The 16305-nt window shown below is 43.6% G+C and overlaps 1 protein-coding gene across 1 annotated transcript in view; it reads left to right on the top strand.

The window, feature by feature from the left end:
- PPM1H (protein phosphatase, Mg2+/Mn2+ dependent, 1H) overlaps window positions 1-12716 on the top strand; it is a gene marked incomplete at its 5' end in the record, with an annotated part of 49519 nt that extends 36803 nt beyond the window's left edge. The window contains 2 exons of the mRNA XM_010083612.1: window positions 7019-7170; window positions 12569-12716. Coding sequence (XP_010081914.1) covers window positions 7019-7170; window positions 12569-12716 — 300 coding nt within the window. The remainder of the gene's footprint in view (window positions 1-7018; window positions 7171-12568) is intronic.
- Between the last annotated feature and the right edge of the window lie 3589 nt (window positions 12717-16305).

Below are 16305 nucleotides of genomic sequence, written 5' to 3'. Positions count from 1 at the left end.
CAGGAATGCGACTGTGCATTCCCAAATGATGGCATAACGAGGGAATTTATGCAGTATTTCTGTTAGGGGTAGTTTTAAATGCCTCCACCATTTTTACTTGGCTCACCACAAACAGTTACAGTTTTTGACCACCAGACACATTGTACTGAAGGATATCAAGCTTTCCAGAGGGATTTGAATGTATTTGCTAACAAGAAACATGCAAACCTCGCTATTTTTTTCCTCTGTAACTGCATTCCTGGTCCTACGTCAAGGAACAGATGACACATATTTTTCATAAAATATTAAGCAAAGGCAAACCATCTGATGACAGCACAGAAAGAGGAGGCTTTGCTTCTGGTGAGAGCTGTCTACTGGCAACTGGCTTGATGGAGTTTTAACCATACCCAGTATTTGACCTTGAATTTATTGCTTGCTATAGCAGTGAGAGAGAATGAGGATACACAAACAGCATAATACTGCTAGGAAGGAAACAAATTATTAAATTAACTTTGCTTAGAACATCTTTGAGATTTCAAAAACAAAAATTTTAAGTGCTGAGAAATTCTGGCCATGAAGAAAAGGGGGAGACCTACAGACAGCCCTTTCTTCATGTTTCCTTGCTGTCAATTCAGTACCTTCCCTCTCCTGGCTTTGAATGTGTGGTATCCCTCACTTGGAACCTGCTACTGTTCTCCACCAGCCAGCTCTGCCCTCATCACTGTGATGGATTTGTTCAGTGCCAGCGAAATGATGCAATTTTACCTATTTATTTTTCTTTCTGGCATGCTGAGACCCAGTGTTTCTGGGGTACGTAATGGCTGCACCACAGTATCTCAGCAGTGTCATCTCTGCCAATTGCTGCTGCAGTATTTGTCTGTGTGTATAAACCAAAGCTTCTCATGGGCTTTTCTGATTTGTGTGGAGCATCTGTACGTGTTCAAATTCTGGAATATGACATCCAGTTCATATGCTACCCACGTTTCAATATCTCTTAACTGCTTCACAAAAAGGAAGCAAAATTGGCTTTGTTTCCACATTCCCTTCACAGCTAAATTCAGCAGAAATGCGCTGGGGCAGGAGGAGGAAAGACACAGCACCAGCCACCTCAATTTAGAGATACTGGCAAAAAAAGCCCTGAATTTTATTAGGAAGTAACATATGCTCCAACTTACTTTCCGTTGCACCTCCTTCTCGTAACCATCTCTTCCTTCTCTTCCCAGAGAGAGCACCAGTGCTTTATCACCTCATGTTTTTCTCTGACTTGTGTCCATATGTGGAGAGTGCACCTTGCACAGAAACCAGCATTAAGAAATGTCTTTATGCTGCCATCTGGGAAGCTTAGCACTTGGAAATAAAGGCAGTGGCATCAAGCAGCAGTCATCTTTGGCACTTGTGCAGCACTGGTTCAAATTGTTTAATTGTTTATATAGAGGTAGGGAAGCACAATGTCTGGTTTCCAGACCTGGAAGAGGGGAGGCACAGGAAATTAAGGCACACAAGGAGCTGTGACGGGGGCAGGATCCAAGTCCTCTGGCTTCTGTTTCCGTGCCATAATTACAGTGTCCTTTCCCAAGTTGGGGGCAATGTGGTGAGTTTTCAGAATATTTTACTTACAGCATGACAAAGCTCCAGTATGCCATGGCCACCAAAATTTAGCTGAAGGGAAGGTAAGTATCCCTGAGACTACATGCAGAAATAGGCATATAAAAGTAATTTGAGAGTGGTGTGAAATGATACTTTGATAGAGTGCCAGGCTATGGGAGGAGAAGTCACATAGCCAAGACTGACAAATGTAATCAGGATTCAGTGGCTCAGCTGTTATGAGACCAGATTTGGAGGACTTCTGCAGGTTGGTGAGCTCTAGAGAATTGAGCCTTTTATAATGAACTGGAGGAGCACAAAGCAGGCAAGCCATGGCTGAGGCTCCCTGGCATGGAATGAAATATTTATTTTTTCATAATGGAAGAGTTCATTTGAAAGCTTTCTGCAGGAAATTCTGCTTTTTAAAGTTCAGCAAGAGCTGCTTTGTCACAGCTGAAAAGCAGAATTTCATCCTAAAATTTTTTGAGCGGCAGCTCAGCCATTTGGTGGGAGAAGTTTGGCTCTGATGGCAGTGTTTGGCCCTTGCCAGCGATGAACCCAAAGCCAGCCACCACAGCAAATGATAAGAAGGTAATGAAGGAGAATTTTTCTCTTTCCATTATGCTAGTAAAATCTTTCTGACAACTCCACAAATATGTCAAGGGAGACCACTTTAGATTCACATCTGACTTCTGGAGAAATCTTTAGGAATTATACCATTTAAAGGACCAAGCAAGACAAATACTTAAAGAAGTACAGTACGATCAAAGGGAGTCAAGGTGGTTTCAAGAAGTAAACGTCACACTTTAGTGGCTTGAAGTCGTTCAGGGCGATGTCTACCAGAGAATTAAAAAAAAAAAAAATTATAAATGTAGTAGATGGTCTTGCATGAGCACTTTGATTTCTCAGAAAATGTTTGAGAAACTGTTCTGCATCACAGGTTATTAATATAAAAGATACGAAGCTACAGACTAAGTGGAAAGTTGGCACAGTCTACTGGAAATTGGCTAAAGGGCAGGAAACAAAGGGTGGCAGTAAAAAGCTAAAAGGAGATTAATTGGTGAGTGCTGCAGGGAGCGATGTTGGGACCCGCTTTTTATTATTTACATATAAATTACTTGGAGGGTGGTATTGAAAGATTTGCCAGCGAAGCTGTGCTGGATAACACTGCACATAAAAAGGGACGATACAATTAAGAAAGGGCTTAATTTATTGAAGTAGCCGAGTTGATCAATAGTGCAGGCGAGTGAATGCGGGCTGTTGTTTGGCTCAAATTCCCCTGGGGCTGGCTGCTGAGGAGCACCTCAGGTGGCTGCAGGCTTGCATGTCACTCTGTTGTGAACGGTTTTCCAGCCTCAGGGGCTCGCGTTGGCTGCCTCTTAAAAACAAACCTGGCAAACAAGCTACAGAGCCTTCGCAGAGCTGCTGTGGCCCTTTTCAGCAGCCAAATGCAGGTTTTGTCCAGTGGGTAGATCTGTTTGAAATGTAAATATAAAACCCACCCACCCGTTTGTTCGTTACTTGCCCAGAGCATTTTTCTCTGTGCTCTTGACTAGATGTAGGTGAGCAATATGAGAAACAAATATCTGGATTGAAGAAAGGCGTTATGTGACAAACTACGTAACACCCGTTCAGAAAGATGTCGTGTGTGACTGTGCTCTAGCAGTGTGTATCTGCTGTTAGCTATCAGCAGAGATCTGCAAGTACCGGTCAGGATAAAATATAGTGTAACCCAATGCTTATTGTCATGGATGTCTGTGCTACTGAGGTTCTGGTGCTCCTTCCTTGTAGTTGGCTTTTTACATTTTCTGGTTACTAAAGTCAGGGGTAGCTAGTTAACAGGGTAGCTGCTCTACATGAAGTAAGACGACATCAGTGTATGGTACAAGGATGGTGACCAAACTGGGCTCCTTTGAAGGCTGCCCTGATGCTCCAGAAATATGTTAAAGACTGAGAAAGTTTGCCAAGGCAGCACAGAAGGGGCTGGTAAGCTGGGGGGAGTTGGTGGCAAGGCTCTGAGGACAGCCCAGAAGGCAGAGAACAGAGCACAGGTAGCCTGAGGTGTTTGGGTCAGAGAACGTGAGTTCTGTGGGGCACTATCAGGATTGACATCTGGCTGCAGAAGCATCGAGTCGTGAGGGAAAGGTTGAAAATTTGGGGTGGAATTGCTAGGAAATTTGTCAAGGGTGCAGCACCAGTTAAGGAGACCTCTGCACTGACAGCCAGTTTCTGGCAATCTGCAGTAGCAGGGCTATGCAGTACTGTTTAGCAGTGTGTGCAGCTTTGCACAAACATGTCACAGACAGAACATCGCTTAAACCTCACTGTTGCTCAGTTTCTTGAAATACAGCTGCAGGAAGGAAGCAGTCATTGGGAAGGCTGGCTCTGGAACCAAAAAAAAAAAAAAAAAAAAAGTAGTAATTTCTATGGGAGGCAATGAGCTGCTTTTGATCACATAAGATTTACAGTGCTGTGGGGTTGCTGGCTGTTGCAGGCACTTGGGTAACTCCCTGGATCTCTCCTCATCTTTCCGAACCTCTGGCATATCACACTCCCTCACCTTTCCTGTACAGTGTGTGTAGAGTATGTTATGGGGTGCTGCACAATGTGGGGGTGTGTGGAGTGGGTGTTCAGTGAGACCTGCTGGTCTGAGCATCTGTTACACGTGCCCCGGTGGTGCTGCCCAACCTCTATGCCCCCGGGAGCTCTGCTGTCACCCTGCTCTGTGCCCAGCTGAAGGTATGTGTCTCTACTACAAGAGACCCTCATTGACCCAGGTAGGAACTAGAACAAAGCTGCTAGCAGAAAAGTGAAGGGTTAGAAGCTGGCTTTTTTCTGCGCCTGGGCACAGTGGTCTGTGAGCATAACCTGAACCTATGATAGATTGGACAGCTCTAAATTAACTCCTTTTTTGTGAGCAATGTGCTGGGGGCACCTACAGCTATATTTTAGAAATCCGAGTAAAGACAGAAAGAAAGAGCTTAAGAAAAAAATTAAGTATTATGTGGACATGGCTGCCCTAGTGAGTTGCTGCTGTGGTAACTGGAAGGCAGACAAAGCTGCATTTCAGTGAACATTTTGTTGCATGTCTAACTGGTCCTTGTATAGAAGAATCTTGCCTGAACTTGCCCCAAGCTTGCCTCACTGTAACCTTGGCACTCTGTTTTCCTTAGCCTGGGTACCAGCCTAGCATCCCTTATTGCTCACCCCTCAGCCCTCTCTGCACCTCTTCTGACATCTAGTTCCTTCTCAATGGTACCCCTTTCTGGAGGTGCTCAGTTCAAAAAGATTTTGCTTTTAGGAAGTAACCACCTTGTTCACAGATTACCCATAAAATCAGTGATTGCATGTTTTTTCTTTTCCCCAAAAACTAAACATGTTCTTTGTAAAATTATCTATTCTTGATGTTTTTCTAGCATTGTGCTACACCAAGGATTTGGACCTTTTGACCTGCAGATTGGCTGCAGGTAGCTTTGACAAGTTTATCTGCCCCAGTGCCACTCCCCAGTCAGACAAGATTGTTCATTGCAGGAGGATTCAAATCAGTGATGCATGGTCTTGGTTTCCTGCCTTCTTCTCCACCAATGCTGCAAAAAAAGGCTCCTGTGGTATAATGTGTACTTTGCCTGGGTGGGCAAGCCATGGTAGATATGTTTTCCCTAGCGCTGATGTTAGAAGCTTGGTTATTCCTACGAGAGGCAGCAAATGCTCAGTGCATCCCTGAGCATTAACCCCGATGCTTTCAAATACTTGCCTGTACTCAAGAGATATGACAAGAACACGTGCTGCTTATTGATGGCTGTGTTGGCCAACTTACCTCCAACGGCCCAGTGATTTCCCAGTTGAAACCCTGGGCTGTTAGAGGCTGAACTAAATTCTGGGAGATGGGGACTATAACAGCTCCTGGTTTCTGTGCAGTGGGTTTGGGAGGAGATCTGTGCTGCATATAGTGATCTTTTCTATAACAGGATTCCCACTCAGGCTGAATAAGGAGATACGCTCTAATGAAGAGAGTTTCTTGCCTTGACTTTAATCCTCTCCAAAGTCCTTATTCAGCTGCTACCTTAGATAATGAAGTGAAGGTTACATTTTACAAATTACCTTCTTGTGCTTTTCAGTGAAAGGTGAACAAGTAAGGATTAGCAGTCAGGTCTAGGTGACTTTTTTTTTCCTCTGGTACTGGTTGCAGTCCCATAAAATCATAATTACATTAAAAGGTCCAGGCATTTTATGTGCATTGCCTGCTCCGTGGCTCCTAAGGGGAGAATGCACCAGGAGGGAGAATAAAACAGCTCATATTTTCTAGTTATGCCAAACGCTTGTTCTGACAAATTTCCTGACTGCCGCTGCTGCTAGTGGAGCCTGAGGCTGGAGCAGGGTGTGTGGCTAGGTGCACCCTGTCTGCTTTGCCAAGGTTGTCACACTTCTTTCAAACTGTAGTTCTTGCTGTGGTAATTAAAGTGCTCTGTGAGTGCCTCATAACGGCTCCCCATCGCAACCTGGAAATTGCAGGCAGTTCATCAGCTGGAATACAGTGTGTGCTGGAAGGAGAGTTACTCCCAACAAAAGGCTCGATTGAAAACACTTGCCATGACCCTTCCCTGTATTCTGGCTCAGCTGGTGGCCTCCTGTCTGCCTCCTCTGCTCCCGACTTTCTTCAGCCTCACTGGGAAGAGGATGGTGGAAGTTGTTTTAAGGGCAGGGTGTTACGGAAGTGCCAGCAGCAGCGATCAGCCTGACTGTGGCTGCAGACTGATGCAGTGAAGCCAGTGAGCATTTTAATAGTGTGGATAAGCTTGAGGGTTCACTTTTGTGCAGCTGTTGAATTGATCTCTACCTACTGAAATCCTTACAGGTACACATAACTGAGCAGATAAACAGTGTCTCTCTGTTTTGTTGAACTGCTCACTTGCTCAGGCATAATTCTTGAGTGCAGCAGCTGCCTGGGGTCTAGAAAAGTGAATGTGATGCCTTCTGTGACACAGGCATTTCTGAACATGTGCAATGTATCTGCCAAAGTTAAATGGATCTGGACAAATAGTGAAAACAATTATTTATGAATATTTTATTAGAAAACATCAAAAATTCATCAAATAAATTATTCAGCTTCCATATGAGTAGTCCTGCCAGTGATAGGGAAGAGCCTCACATGCTGAACCAGGCTGCTGGTGGGGGAGGCTTTGAGCGTCGCTGGCAGCAGGTGACACAGTGCTCTGCAGCCTTGCTCGGGAACCTTGTGTCCATCCTGATGGGGGTCAGCAGTTGAGCCGTGCTGAGCTGGGGCAGGAAGGACTGCAGTGTGAGGGCCAAATTGGAGAAAAGCCTCAGCAGTGCTGTAGGAGAGGTATTTCAGTGCCCTGGCCAAGCTGCTAACTCACAGCCAAACAGCAATGTTTCACAAACAGCTCTGACAGTCTTCCCCTTCATGGATGTCTCTTGGGTTTTTGTGTTTTAGGTGAGAGTCTATGACCTCCTGCAGTACGAGCATGGGCCAGATGATGTTCTGATCCTAGCTACTGATGGACTCTGGGATGTGCTGTTAAATGAAGAAGTGGCAGAAGCTGTCACTAACTTTCTACCGAACTGTGACCCCGATGATCCCCACAGGTTCGTGCTCATCCCTGATTTTCTAGCTTCTACAGAAAAGCTCTTTCTTGTGAAATATATTTTTGTAGAAAGTATAATATGAATAACATTCAGTAAATATGCAACACTTGCAAGAGGACATTTTTAGATGTTGGATGAAGTCTCTACTGCAAATATGAGGGTTTGGGGCTGCGGGGGGAGTCTGTTATAACTGATAATTGCCTGCCTTCAAAGGAGTAGTTCTGGGATCATAGGATCTTGGCATGGGATCGATTTTGTTTGCTGTATGAGGTCCTGTGGAAACTGCAGGAGACTGAGCTCTTAGCAACAGGTCTCTGTCTCCAGCAGTCACAGGTTTACACTTAACTCTGCTTTGGATAGTCCCTTAACACTAAAGATTGTTTCTCACTAGGACATCATCAGCACCTCTTTCTCACTCTGTGTGTGTGTATGTATAAATACTGCACAGTGTGCTTCCCACTCCTCCCTGGTCATGCTGTGACCTTTAAACCCACCTTCAGTAGGGGATGCTCAGTGCTACCAGCTGCAGGACAGGTGTGGTGACAAAGTGGAAAGTCTGACTCTATTTCATTTAGTTGGATTCTGTTTCATTTCACAATTTTAACCTACCTCATACTCTTCCTGTCTTTATTACTTCTTAACTTGATGAGTTTCTCTCTTTAAAAAAAGCATCAAGCAAGCAAACAAGTCCCCAAACAACAAACAAGAGCAGTGTCTGCGCTCTCTCTGGGATGAGATCAGGCACGATTAGCAAGGCGCCCTTCCAGGGCATCTGGCACTGTGCTATGCAGCTAGGCCATGCATTTAAGGCAGGAGGAGATGACACACCAATCTACTTTCCATTCAGAGGTGCTAGGAAGCGTTTGCCCTCTATTTCTGCACCCCTGAGTCTCCTCTTGCAAAGGCACCTGGTAAAGTGTAATACATCTGCCCTGCTCTGTCTCCATTCTCATCTAGTAATTGGGAAAAGTTGTCTCTTCCTACCATCCTTGCTGGTCCTGTCTGTTAGTTCTGAATGCAGCCTAGGTACACTGTGTCTGTTTTGTTCCCTTCGGTCTTCCCAAAGCTGGTGATGCCACCGTGTCTGCTGCAGTAGGAATGGCAATTCTTTGTTTGATCTTTTTGACTTGTTCAGTGAGTAATTTTTCATCCGTTATAAAATACTCATAGAAATCAGAGACGCCAAAGGAAAAAGAGATTTTCTTTGTTTCATTTAGATTTGTTTGTGCTGGTTTTAGCCCCAGTAGTTGTGGGGGGATTAGTCCCTGTTTGTGCCAGCATGAGTACAACACACTCCACAATGGGGCCTGCTGTATTATAAGTTAGAACAAACACATTTATTAGTGTTTGACCTACTGGTCTGTGAATGGACATCTGAATTGAAAATTAATTTGTTCCTTTAAGTAACTTTGTGCCAGGTCGTTTAGAACCTTACAAATAGTGGTGGCAAGACATTTCTCATGCCAGCTTGCAAAAGGTAATTAGAGCAGTCTCTCATATAGTTTACAATGATATTTATGAAAATTACCTTCGTGGAATTGCTCTTGCTGCTTGGTTGTAAGGAATGTTTAAAGGGTTTAAAGTACTGTGTGAGAGGTTTTATGTAATTACTTCACAGTGGTCCAAATGAGGTATAACTAATGAATTTACAATAGCATAGCAGCTCAGACTGTGGAGCTGTTCATTCCTCTCACTAGTCAGTGACAGGAAAATCTTATTTGCCGTATTATCAGTGTTAACGTTTAAAGGAAATGTTAACCCACAAAATGTCAGGTTCTGTGATGGGTGTAGTGACATAGTCTGTGGTGAGGTAATCAGCTGGAATCTCTAGGGAGGTAGAAAACTTGTCAGAACGTAAGAGACTTGCCCCTGGGTTTGGTAATGGTGTGGACTTTTGGAGCATCTACCTGTGGAGCAGACTCTGGATCTGCCTGACCCAGTAGCCTACTTGTTCCCTGACAGCAGCATATTAAAAAAAACAAACAAACAAACAAACAAAAAAAAAAAACTAGGGAGGAGGATTTTAGAGCTGCAGAGTACTTATCTGTTATGTAATTATCTCTTTGAGGGAACAATATCACTCGCATTTGAATTAGAAGTAATTTTATAGCCTGATGGGTAAGAGCTTACAGCCCTCAGCAATGCTCTTGGGACTCTCTCCTGCTGATACTTACTGTCAGAACTGTGAATGTTTGTTATCCACAGAAAAACATCTTTGAATCCTGTCAAACGTAGCATGTGCCTGGGCATCTCCAAGTGCAGGGAGAGCAAAGTCCTCGGTTCTCTCTTCACCTAGACATGCAGATGTAGCCTCAGGGGATTTGGGCAGCCGGTGATGGGCACAGTCTTGATCAGAGAACAGTTCCTATGTGATGGCTGTGATGGTGCGAAGAAGCTGGGGTGGAGATGGATTTCTTAGCTAGCTCATTTCTTACGGTTGTTGAGGCAGACAAGAGCATGAAGGGGACCCTGACTGAAGAAGAACAGGTGGTAGCGACACACTGCTGCTTTCCATACATCATGTCTCTGAAAAGGTATGAAGATAGAGAAGTATAATTCTTGTACATTTGCTTCAGCTGCACTTACACAGGTTTACCCACTGACCTTGGGGATCTTTTCTTTTTCATCTTCCCTCCTGTCCTTTCTCATTCCCTCTCTCTCTCTAGAGATTTATGAGGATGCTGGGGAGTTGCTCCACCTCTGCTGGGTGTGAGAAGATAAGAAGCTGCTCAGAGAGCACCACATTTCCCCCAGTGTCACCATTTCTCCCGCAGTACTTTCACTGATCAATGCTGAAAGCTTCAGCAGAAGAAAAAAAAACATATATATTTATTCTTAAAATACAAAAGTTGAATTCCAGTGAGGCTGTTCATTAGGAGGAAGTGGATACTTTAAAACTACTTCAGCAGTTCTCTAATGCTGTCTCGACAGCCGAATCCCAGGTTCACAGTGCTGGAGAATAAAGCATTTGGTAATGGACTGCTGCTGCTATTCATCTCCAGGTACAAGATACTCAGCCTGTCTCCTCTAGTGCCAAGTTGAACAGCATCGCTCCAATTCAACTCTACACAAGGAGAGGAATATGTTCCCTTGCTGCTGCCTTCACCTGTTCCTTTTGCTTTGCTTCAAGGTGCTGTTTTTCTTGTGTATTTTAGGCTGTCTACAAGAGAATTTCTGGTTTATTAAAATTCTTTTTTTATCTTGCCCTCTCCAAACATTAAGCAGCAAAAGCTTTACACAATCAAGAACAATACTTATTCCTTTGTACTCTTCAGATGTGGGGAGCCCTTGTTAATTAGAAAAAGGAGGAAGGCAAAATTTTCTTCCAGAATGATGGGTGTTTTCTTCTTCTAAATTCTGACAATAGCTGAGAAGTCCTTGGAAAAGATGTCCTAGCCAAAATTCACTCAGCTCTGATGCGTTTATTCACGTTGTGAATAAATATTCCAGTTTCTTGCTTGCATATGGAGTCCTTTTGTTCCTTAGCCCTGCATCTGATTTGGGAGCGAAGGAGTGCAAGTATGTGTGTTTGGCGTTTTTCCCCTTAGAAAATACAATTTCACGTTGCATTAGGACAGGATGGGCAGTGCTGCTTGTTACGTCCTGCTGTTACACCTCCAGTCGGTACAGACTGATCTCGGAACCTGTGGACAGTGTGCATGTGTGTGTGCTAGAGTTCATGCCTTGGGCCTTTCTCTTACTGCTAAAAGCACATCTCCTGTCAAAACTAGTGAGGGCTGGAAATTTTATCTCTCAGTACCATTAGGAGCAGGGGTACATGGCTTCTGTGCAACATTACTTGGATTTAAAATCAAACCTTTTGGGTAGTCAAATGTTGGTTTACTTGCATTTAAGAAATCTTTCTAGTAGAGCAAATAAATTATTCCTTGTTCAAAGGATCATTTGAGTTTACGGCACCAAAATTGTAGAAATGGTACATAATTGGGGTTTTTTCCTTCTTTTGTCCCCAGAGAGTGAATAGAGTCTCTACTAATAGAAATTACCATTTAATAATGGTGACAATGTCTGGGGTTAGAACAGTCTTACTTAATAAACTTTTTTTCCCCTCACTGCTTCTGATTGGTGGAGATACTGTTCTTCCCCGTTCCTCAGATGAGATCTGGGCAGATCATTTCTGGACAAGGATCTTCCCTAGAAAAGGGGGTCCTGAAATGCAAACCCTTCTTGCCCTTCCTGGGTTCTGCAAACTGCAGGGATGTGCATTGCTTCTGGTGGCCTGTGTGTTGGGCTTCACAGAGCCCCACATCATCTTAGAGGTTGATATTTATGCTTCAGATAAAACACAGGCAGTCACAACACTGAACTGTTTTTTTCTTGTTAGTCTTTTAACTGTTCCATTAATTTTTAATTATCAAATCATAGAAAAGCTTGGCTTCACATGACCAAATTGAAAACATCTCAGCCCGGTGTTGGACTGATGGAGACAAACACGGGACAGTAGCTGTTCACCCATAATGAGATTTCTTTCAGAGGAAACTTCTAAATGAGTACACAGATGTGTTGATCTAACAGCAGCTAAAATGACAAGGGAGAACATGTCGGAGCATGTGACAGAACACTGTCATGCACCACCTTTTGGACTCTGACACTTTTCTGCCCCCAAGCAGCATGTGTTATTTTTTCCAGACAGAAAATAACTGCTATAAATCCAATGCGGCTCAGCCCAGCGCAGGCTGGGAGTTTTGAAGCAACGTGAAACTTGGTTTTTCACTAAATTAAGCACTTGGCAACTCACATTCATGCAGTTTTCATTGAACTCATACATGTGAAAAGGACTGTGGGACTCTCTTAATCTGGCTGTATTAACTGTAAGTTCCCTTTTCCAGTTTCAGAATAAAATACGTTTAAAAATAATTCTCGTGGTCAGGGAAAGCAAGTTAGTCTACTTGGTTTAAAGTGTAATTTGGATTTTATTTTTAATGTTCTGTTACTTTCAAATAACTTTTTTATGGTTTGTCTCTGAAAGATTTGACCTGTATTTACCTTCAGATGTTTCAGTCTAACAGGGGTGTAGTTTTTGACAACAAGTAGTGTTATTTGGGTCCTTAGTTTTTTCAGATTACTCCTACAAAGCAGATTTGTTAAAGCAAGTGTTTAATATTTTTCTGAAAACTTGTGAAGCCAGGCACCCAAAATGACGGGTAACTTTTTGGTCAATCGGTGCCTGTCAGATACCTTCGGATTCTGATGCAGGAGCCATCACTGAACTGGAAGGGGTTGCTTTGTGGGTATGCTGTGGTTTGCGTTTCTCCTGCCTGCTTTGAAAACGCTGGGAAGCTTGTCCTGGTAGCTCACAACAGTAAATTTGGCAGGCTGTGAAAACCCACTTCCCTCATGCAGACAAGCACTCCCCGGCTGTGTTCTGCCTTTTCCACAGGTACACGCTGGCGGCGCAGGACCTGGTGATGCGAGCCAGGGGAGTGCTGAAGGACCGGGGCTGGCGAATATCCAACGACAGGCTGGGCTCTGGAGACGACATCTCTGTCTACGTCATCCCTTTAATACATGGGAACAAACAGTCGTGAAAGTGGCATCAGGAGTGGTTATAGGACTGGGATCTTTTCAGGAAGGGCCTGTAAGAGACAATATGTTTTTGGTGATCTGACCAGGACACTTCCAATTGATGTAATCTATTCAAAACTAATGCTGGAGGGGTATTTTTCTGCCCAAAAGGTAGGGCTCTGCACATATACTGTATCTGATTAAAGATAACCCTTAAGATTACGTTTTCCTTATAAAAATGGTTTTGGTGCTTAATGGGAATGGGATGTAAATGCTGCTAGCATATTATGGATTCTGTCATCCCTCCAGGTGGGGAAGTAATTTTTTTCTTAGTTTACCATATAGCTTGTAAGAGCCATTTCAGTTGTGAAAGCAGAAGTAGGTATCAAAAGCCAAGGAGGCTCCTGAAATCTACTCCCAAATATTCAGAAGGTGACTTGGGTCACATCTTATTTAAAAATACCTATATATACATATATAAGACTCAAAGAGTTTTCTTCCTTCAAAAAGTTGCATTCATGACTTACTACGGGCAACTTCAAACTTGTGTAATCCTTCAAACCACCATTTTCCTCTTCTGTCTCTTCTTCAGTAGACTATACTCCTGTATTTTAGTAGGAAAACTGAAATTGTTTCCAGTGTGACTATGCCTGTTTACTGCAGCTAAAACAGCCACCTGCAAAATTGTCCAGGAGAAATAAGGTCACAGTCCTGTATGGCGAGATTTATTCTGGTGTGAGGAGTTATTTGTCAAGATTCCTTGTTATGTGTATACCATGATTATTCAGAGCACGTGAACTCAGCTTTATGTGATGTTTACCTGGAGGCCATGGTTTCTTTGGGATCAGAGATTTTTCATTCATTGAGTGGTTCTGCCTGCTTTATCCTGTTGAAAGGATCCCTGACCAGACAGCTTTTGCATCAGTTGGGATTCAGTAAATTTATTTGAGCTCCTGAATGTATTTTTAGTTGGATTCCTACTTGAAGTGGTGGTATTGTTATCAATTTGGATACCCAGATAGTGATCTATTTAAAAGTTATTTCACTTCTTCCTGCCTCCCTTTTTATTCAGTATGCCTTTGTCTGCTTGACTTGGTGATGAGAAAGTGACAGCTTATAACTTTGTCCTCTTGGTACTGATGACTGTAGACAAGAATCAAAAGATCGTTGTGATTGATACAAGCCCTTGGCTAGCTTCAGCAGCTTTTTTCTTAGCAGTGATGAATCAATTTAAATAAAGAAAATCTGAGTAAAACATTATCACAGTGAAAGCAATAGTCCAAGAGAGAAACAAGTGAGCAAATCTGCAGCTTAACCTGGCTGTCTGTTCTTCAAGCAGGCAGCTCTCTTACTTCATTGGCAGGAGTGGAAGAAAAAACAAAATCAGAAGGTTCTAGCACATAGGCAGGTATATTGGCTGGGGAGCCAAGTTCAACCTAATTTGCCCCAAGACCACACTGGAGCTGCTCATCTGGTTTGTACTTCTTGGATAGCCAGAATACAGGGAGCTGACATAACGGCAGGGCACTGACTGGGCAGCTGACACATGTTGTGTCCTTTCCAAAGGAGAAGGAGGGTGCTGTGCCCTTTGCAGACTTTCTCCGGAACGGGCATAGCCTGGCACTTGCCAGTTTCGTTATTTGCAATGTGCCATGTAAACCCCCCGCAGCGCCTGTGCAGTATCGCTGCCCAGGTGCTTGATTTGATTGCATGGGGAAGTACGTGTGCAGCAGTCTCAGTGGATTTAAACTACCCTTGCTCTAAATCTGTAGACCCAGCGGGAGTTCCAGTTTGAGAGCAGGCAATGCAGAGTGTGTAAACGGCTCAAACATGCAGCAAACAGCCCAAGTTTAGCCTGGAAGCCATTCCGTGCATTCCCCAGTGCCTGCATGTGATAAAGCTGTGCAGAACACAGATATTTTATATTCTAGAGCTTCAGCATAAATCAATGGCATATCTGATTGTGTGTCGCCATGCTTTATCTATTCTTTCCTTATTTTTTTTCTCCTTTACCTCTTTTTCTGTGTGGAACTGGGTGAAAAGAAAGGTTTGGAGTCTAGAAATATTTTTCACATGGCCCCTCATATGTTTTAAAGTTTAAGCAAGAGATCTTCTCTTGCACTTAATTTTTTTGGCCTAATAAACTTGTAAACCTGCTTTTCATGCTCTGTGTAACTCCTGTTGTCTCTTTGCAAATGCAGTTGTGTCGTCCTGTAGCTCAGATCCTCTTTCACAAAGAAACTAATGCTGGCAACACTGTTGGAGTCGTCTGAACAGCAAAGAAGCTGGGCGCTTGCTGGTACCAACTACAAGCCTGAGTCAAATATTTCAGTGCCCATGTGTTGTTAGTCTTCATTATTTGGTAACATGGCATCAACACACATACCAGTCATTATAAAACCACTGAGTACAATCTGGTGCAAATAAATTTCCAGTGTAGCATTTGCCAAAATTTAAAAGGGAAACTTTAAGGCAATAGGAAATGCGCCTTCTTATTCAGGGGTGTTTTTAAACGTACCCCTGGAGAGGTGAGTTGGCAGAGGGCATGACTTGCTGGGAGCAAACTGGCTGGTGACTTCTCAGAGCACAATCTCATGGGCGCTGGGATAGCTTTGTGAATCAGCCTCCACTATGCTTGTTGTTTATCTGAAGTATTGCCGTCAGTCAGCCTGCTTCTCTGCAGCATGGAGTTGTGTTACCTGTCACCCCCTCTCCTGGAAAGGGCAGAAGTACGGTACCAACCATCAATATCAATTAGCATCAATTAATACATTCTGAGAACTTTAATAAAAAGTTTCCTACTCAGATGTATGTGACTGAAACTATGCTGTGATGCTTTTTGTTTTGCTTTTTTACAAAGGATCTGTTATATATTTACATGCTTGCATCCCTGGAGTGTCTCTGGTACATCTGATACGCTGCATTGGTACTTGGGCTTTCACTTCTGTCTGCTTTCAGTAGGAGCTTCTTACGTGCATGCACTGTGGTCTGTGCTCTGCTTCAAGACATGGTATAAATACATATACGCACCAAAGCACCATATCAATAGGAGACAGGAGTCATTTATTGGGGAGGTATTGTGTGAGAAGCAAGAATCATTAAAAGCATTTGCAATTCCCTTTATAGGCTGAATTATTTTGGGAGTCACAGCATTAGAAACCGCTGGTGGCCAGGAGGATCCATGGTGCACAATGTCATTTTTCAGATAGGCACAGCGTGGATCTTGCCACGTGCAGACCTGCAGCTGCTCTAGGGCTCAGTGAAGCTCCTGAGTTAGGAGCAGGCAGCTCACCTCCTCAAACTGGAGCAAGTGAGGCACCAAATCCAAGTTTTAGATCCTTGGCACATCATCATAGTTACTGCCTGATGCCAGCAGCGGTATGTTTTTTTGCTGGTGAAGTTCCCTTAGTTTCCAAAACTGTTTACGCCTTAGCAGCAAGGACCCTCAGTCCCGAGTTACATCTGTGTTCGTACTGCCACTGCACAGTGCTGTGTCCTTGCCTGTACATAGGCACTGCTTAGAAAGTCACGCGAATTCTTGTCCTCCCTTGGACAACAGCAAGGAAAGGAGGCAGTGTGCCAGTTAGTTCAGGTTAGCCAACAGTGCAACGT

Source organism: Pterocles gutturalis, unplaced genomic scaffold (assembly GCF_000699245.1).
Source record: "Pterocles gutturalis isolate BGI_N339 unplaced genomic scaffold, ASM69924v1 scaffold685, whole genome shotgun sequence".
NCBI lineage: Eukaryota > Metazoa > Chordata > Aves > Pterocliformes > Pteroclidae > Pterocles > Pterocles gutturalis.
Note: the sequence above shows the minus strand (reverse complement) of the source record. Positions and strands in the feature narration are given on the sequence as shown.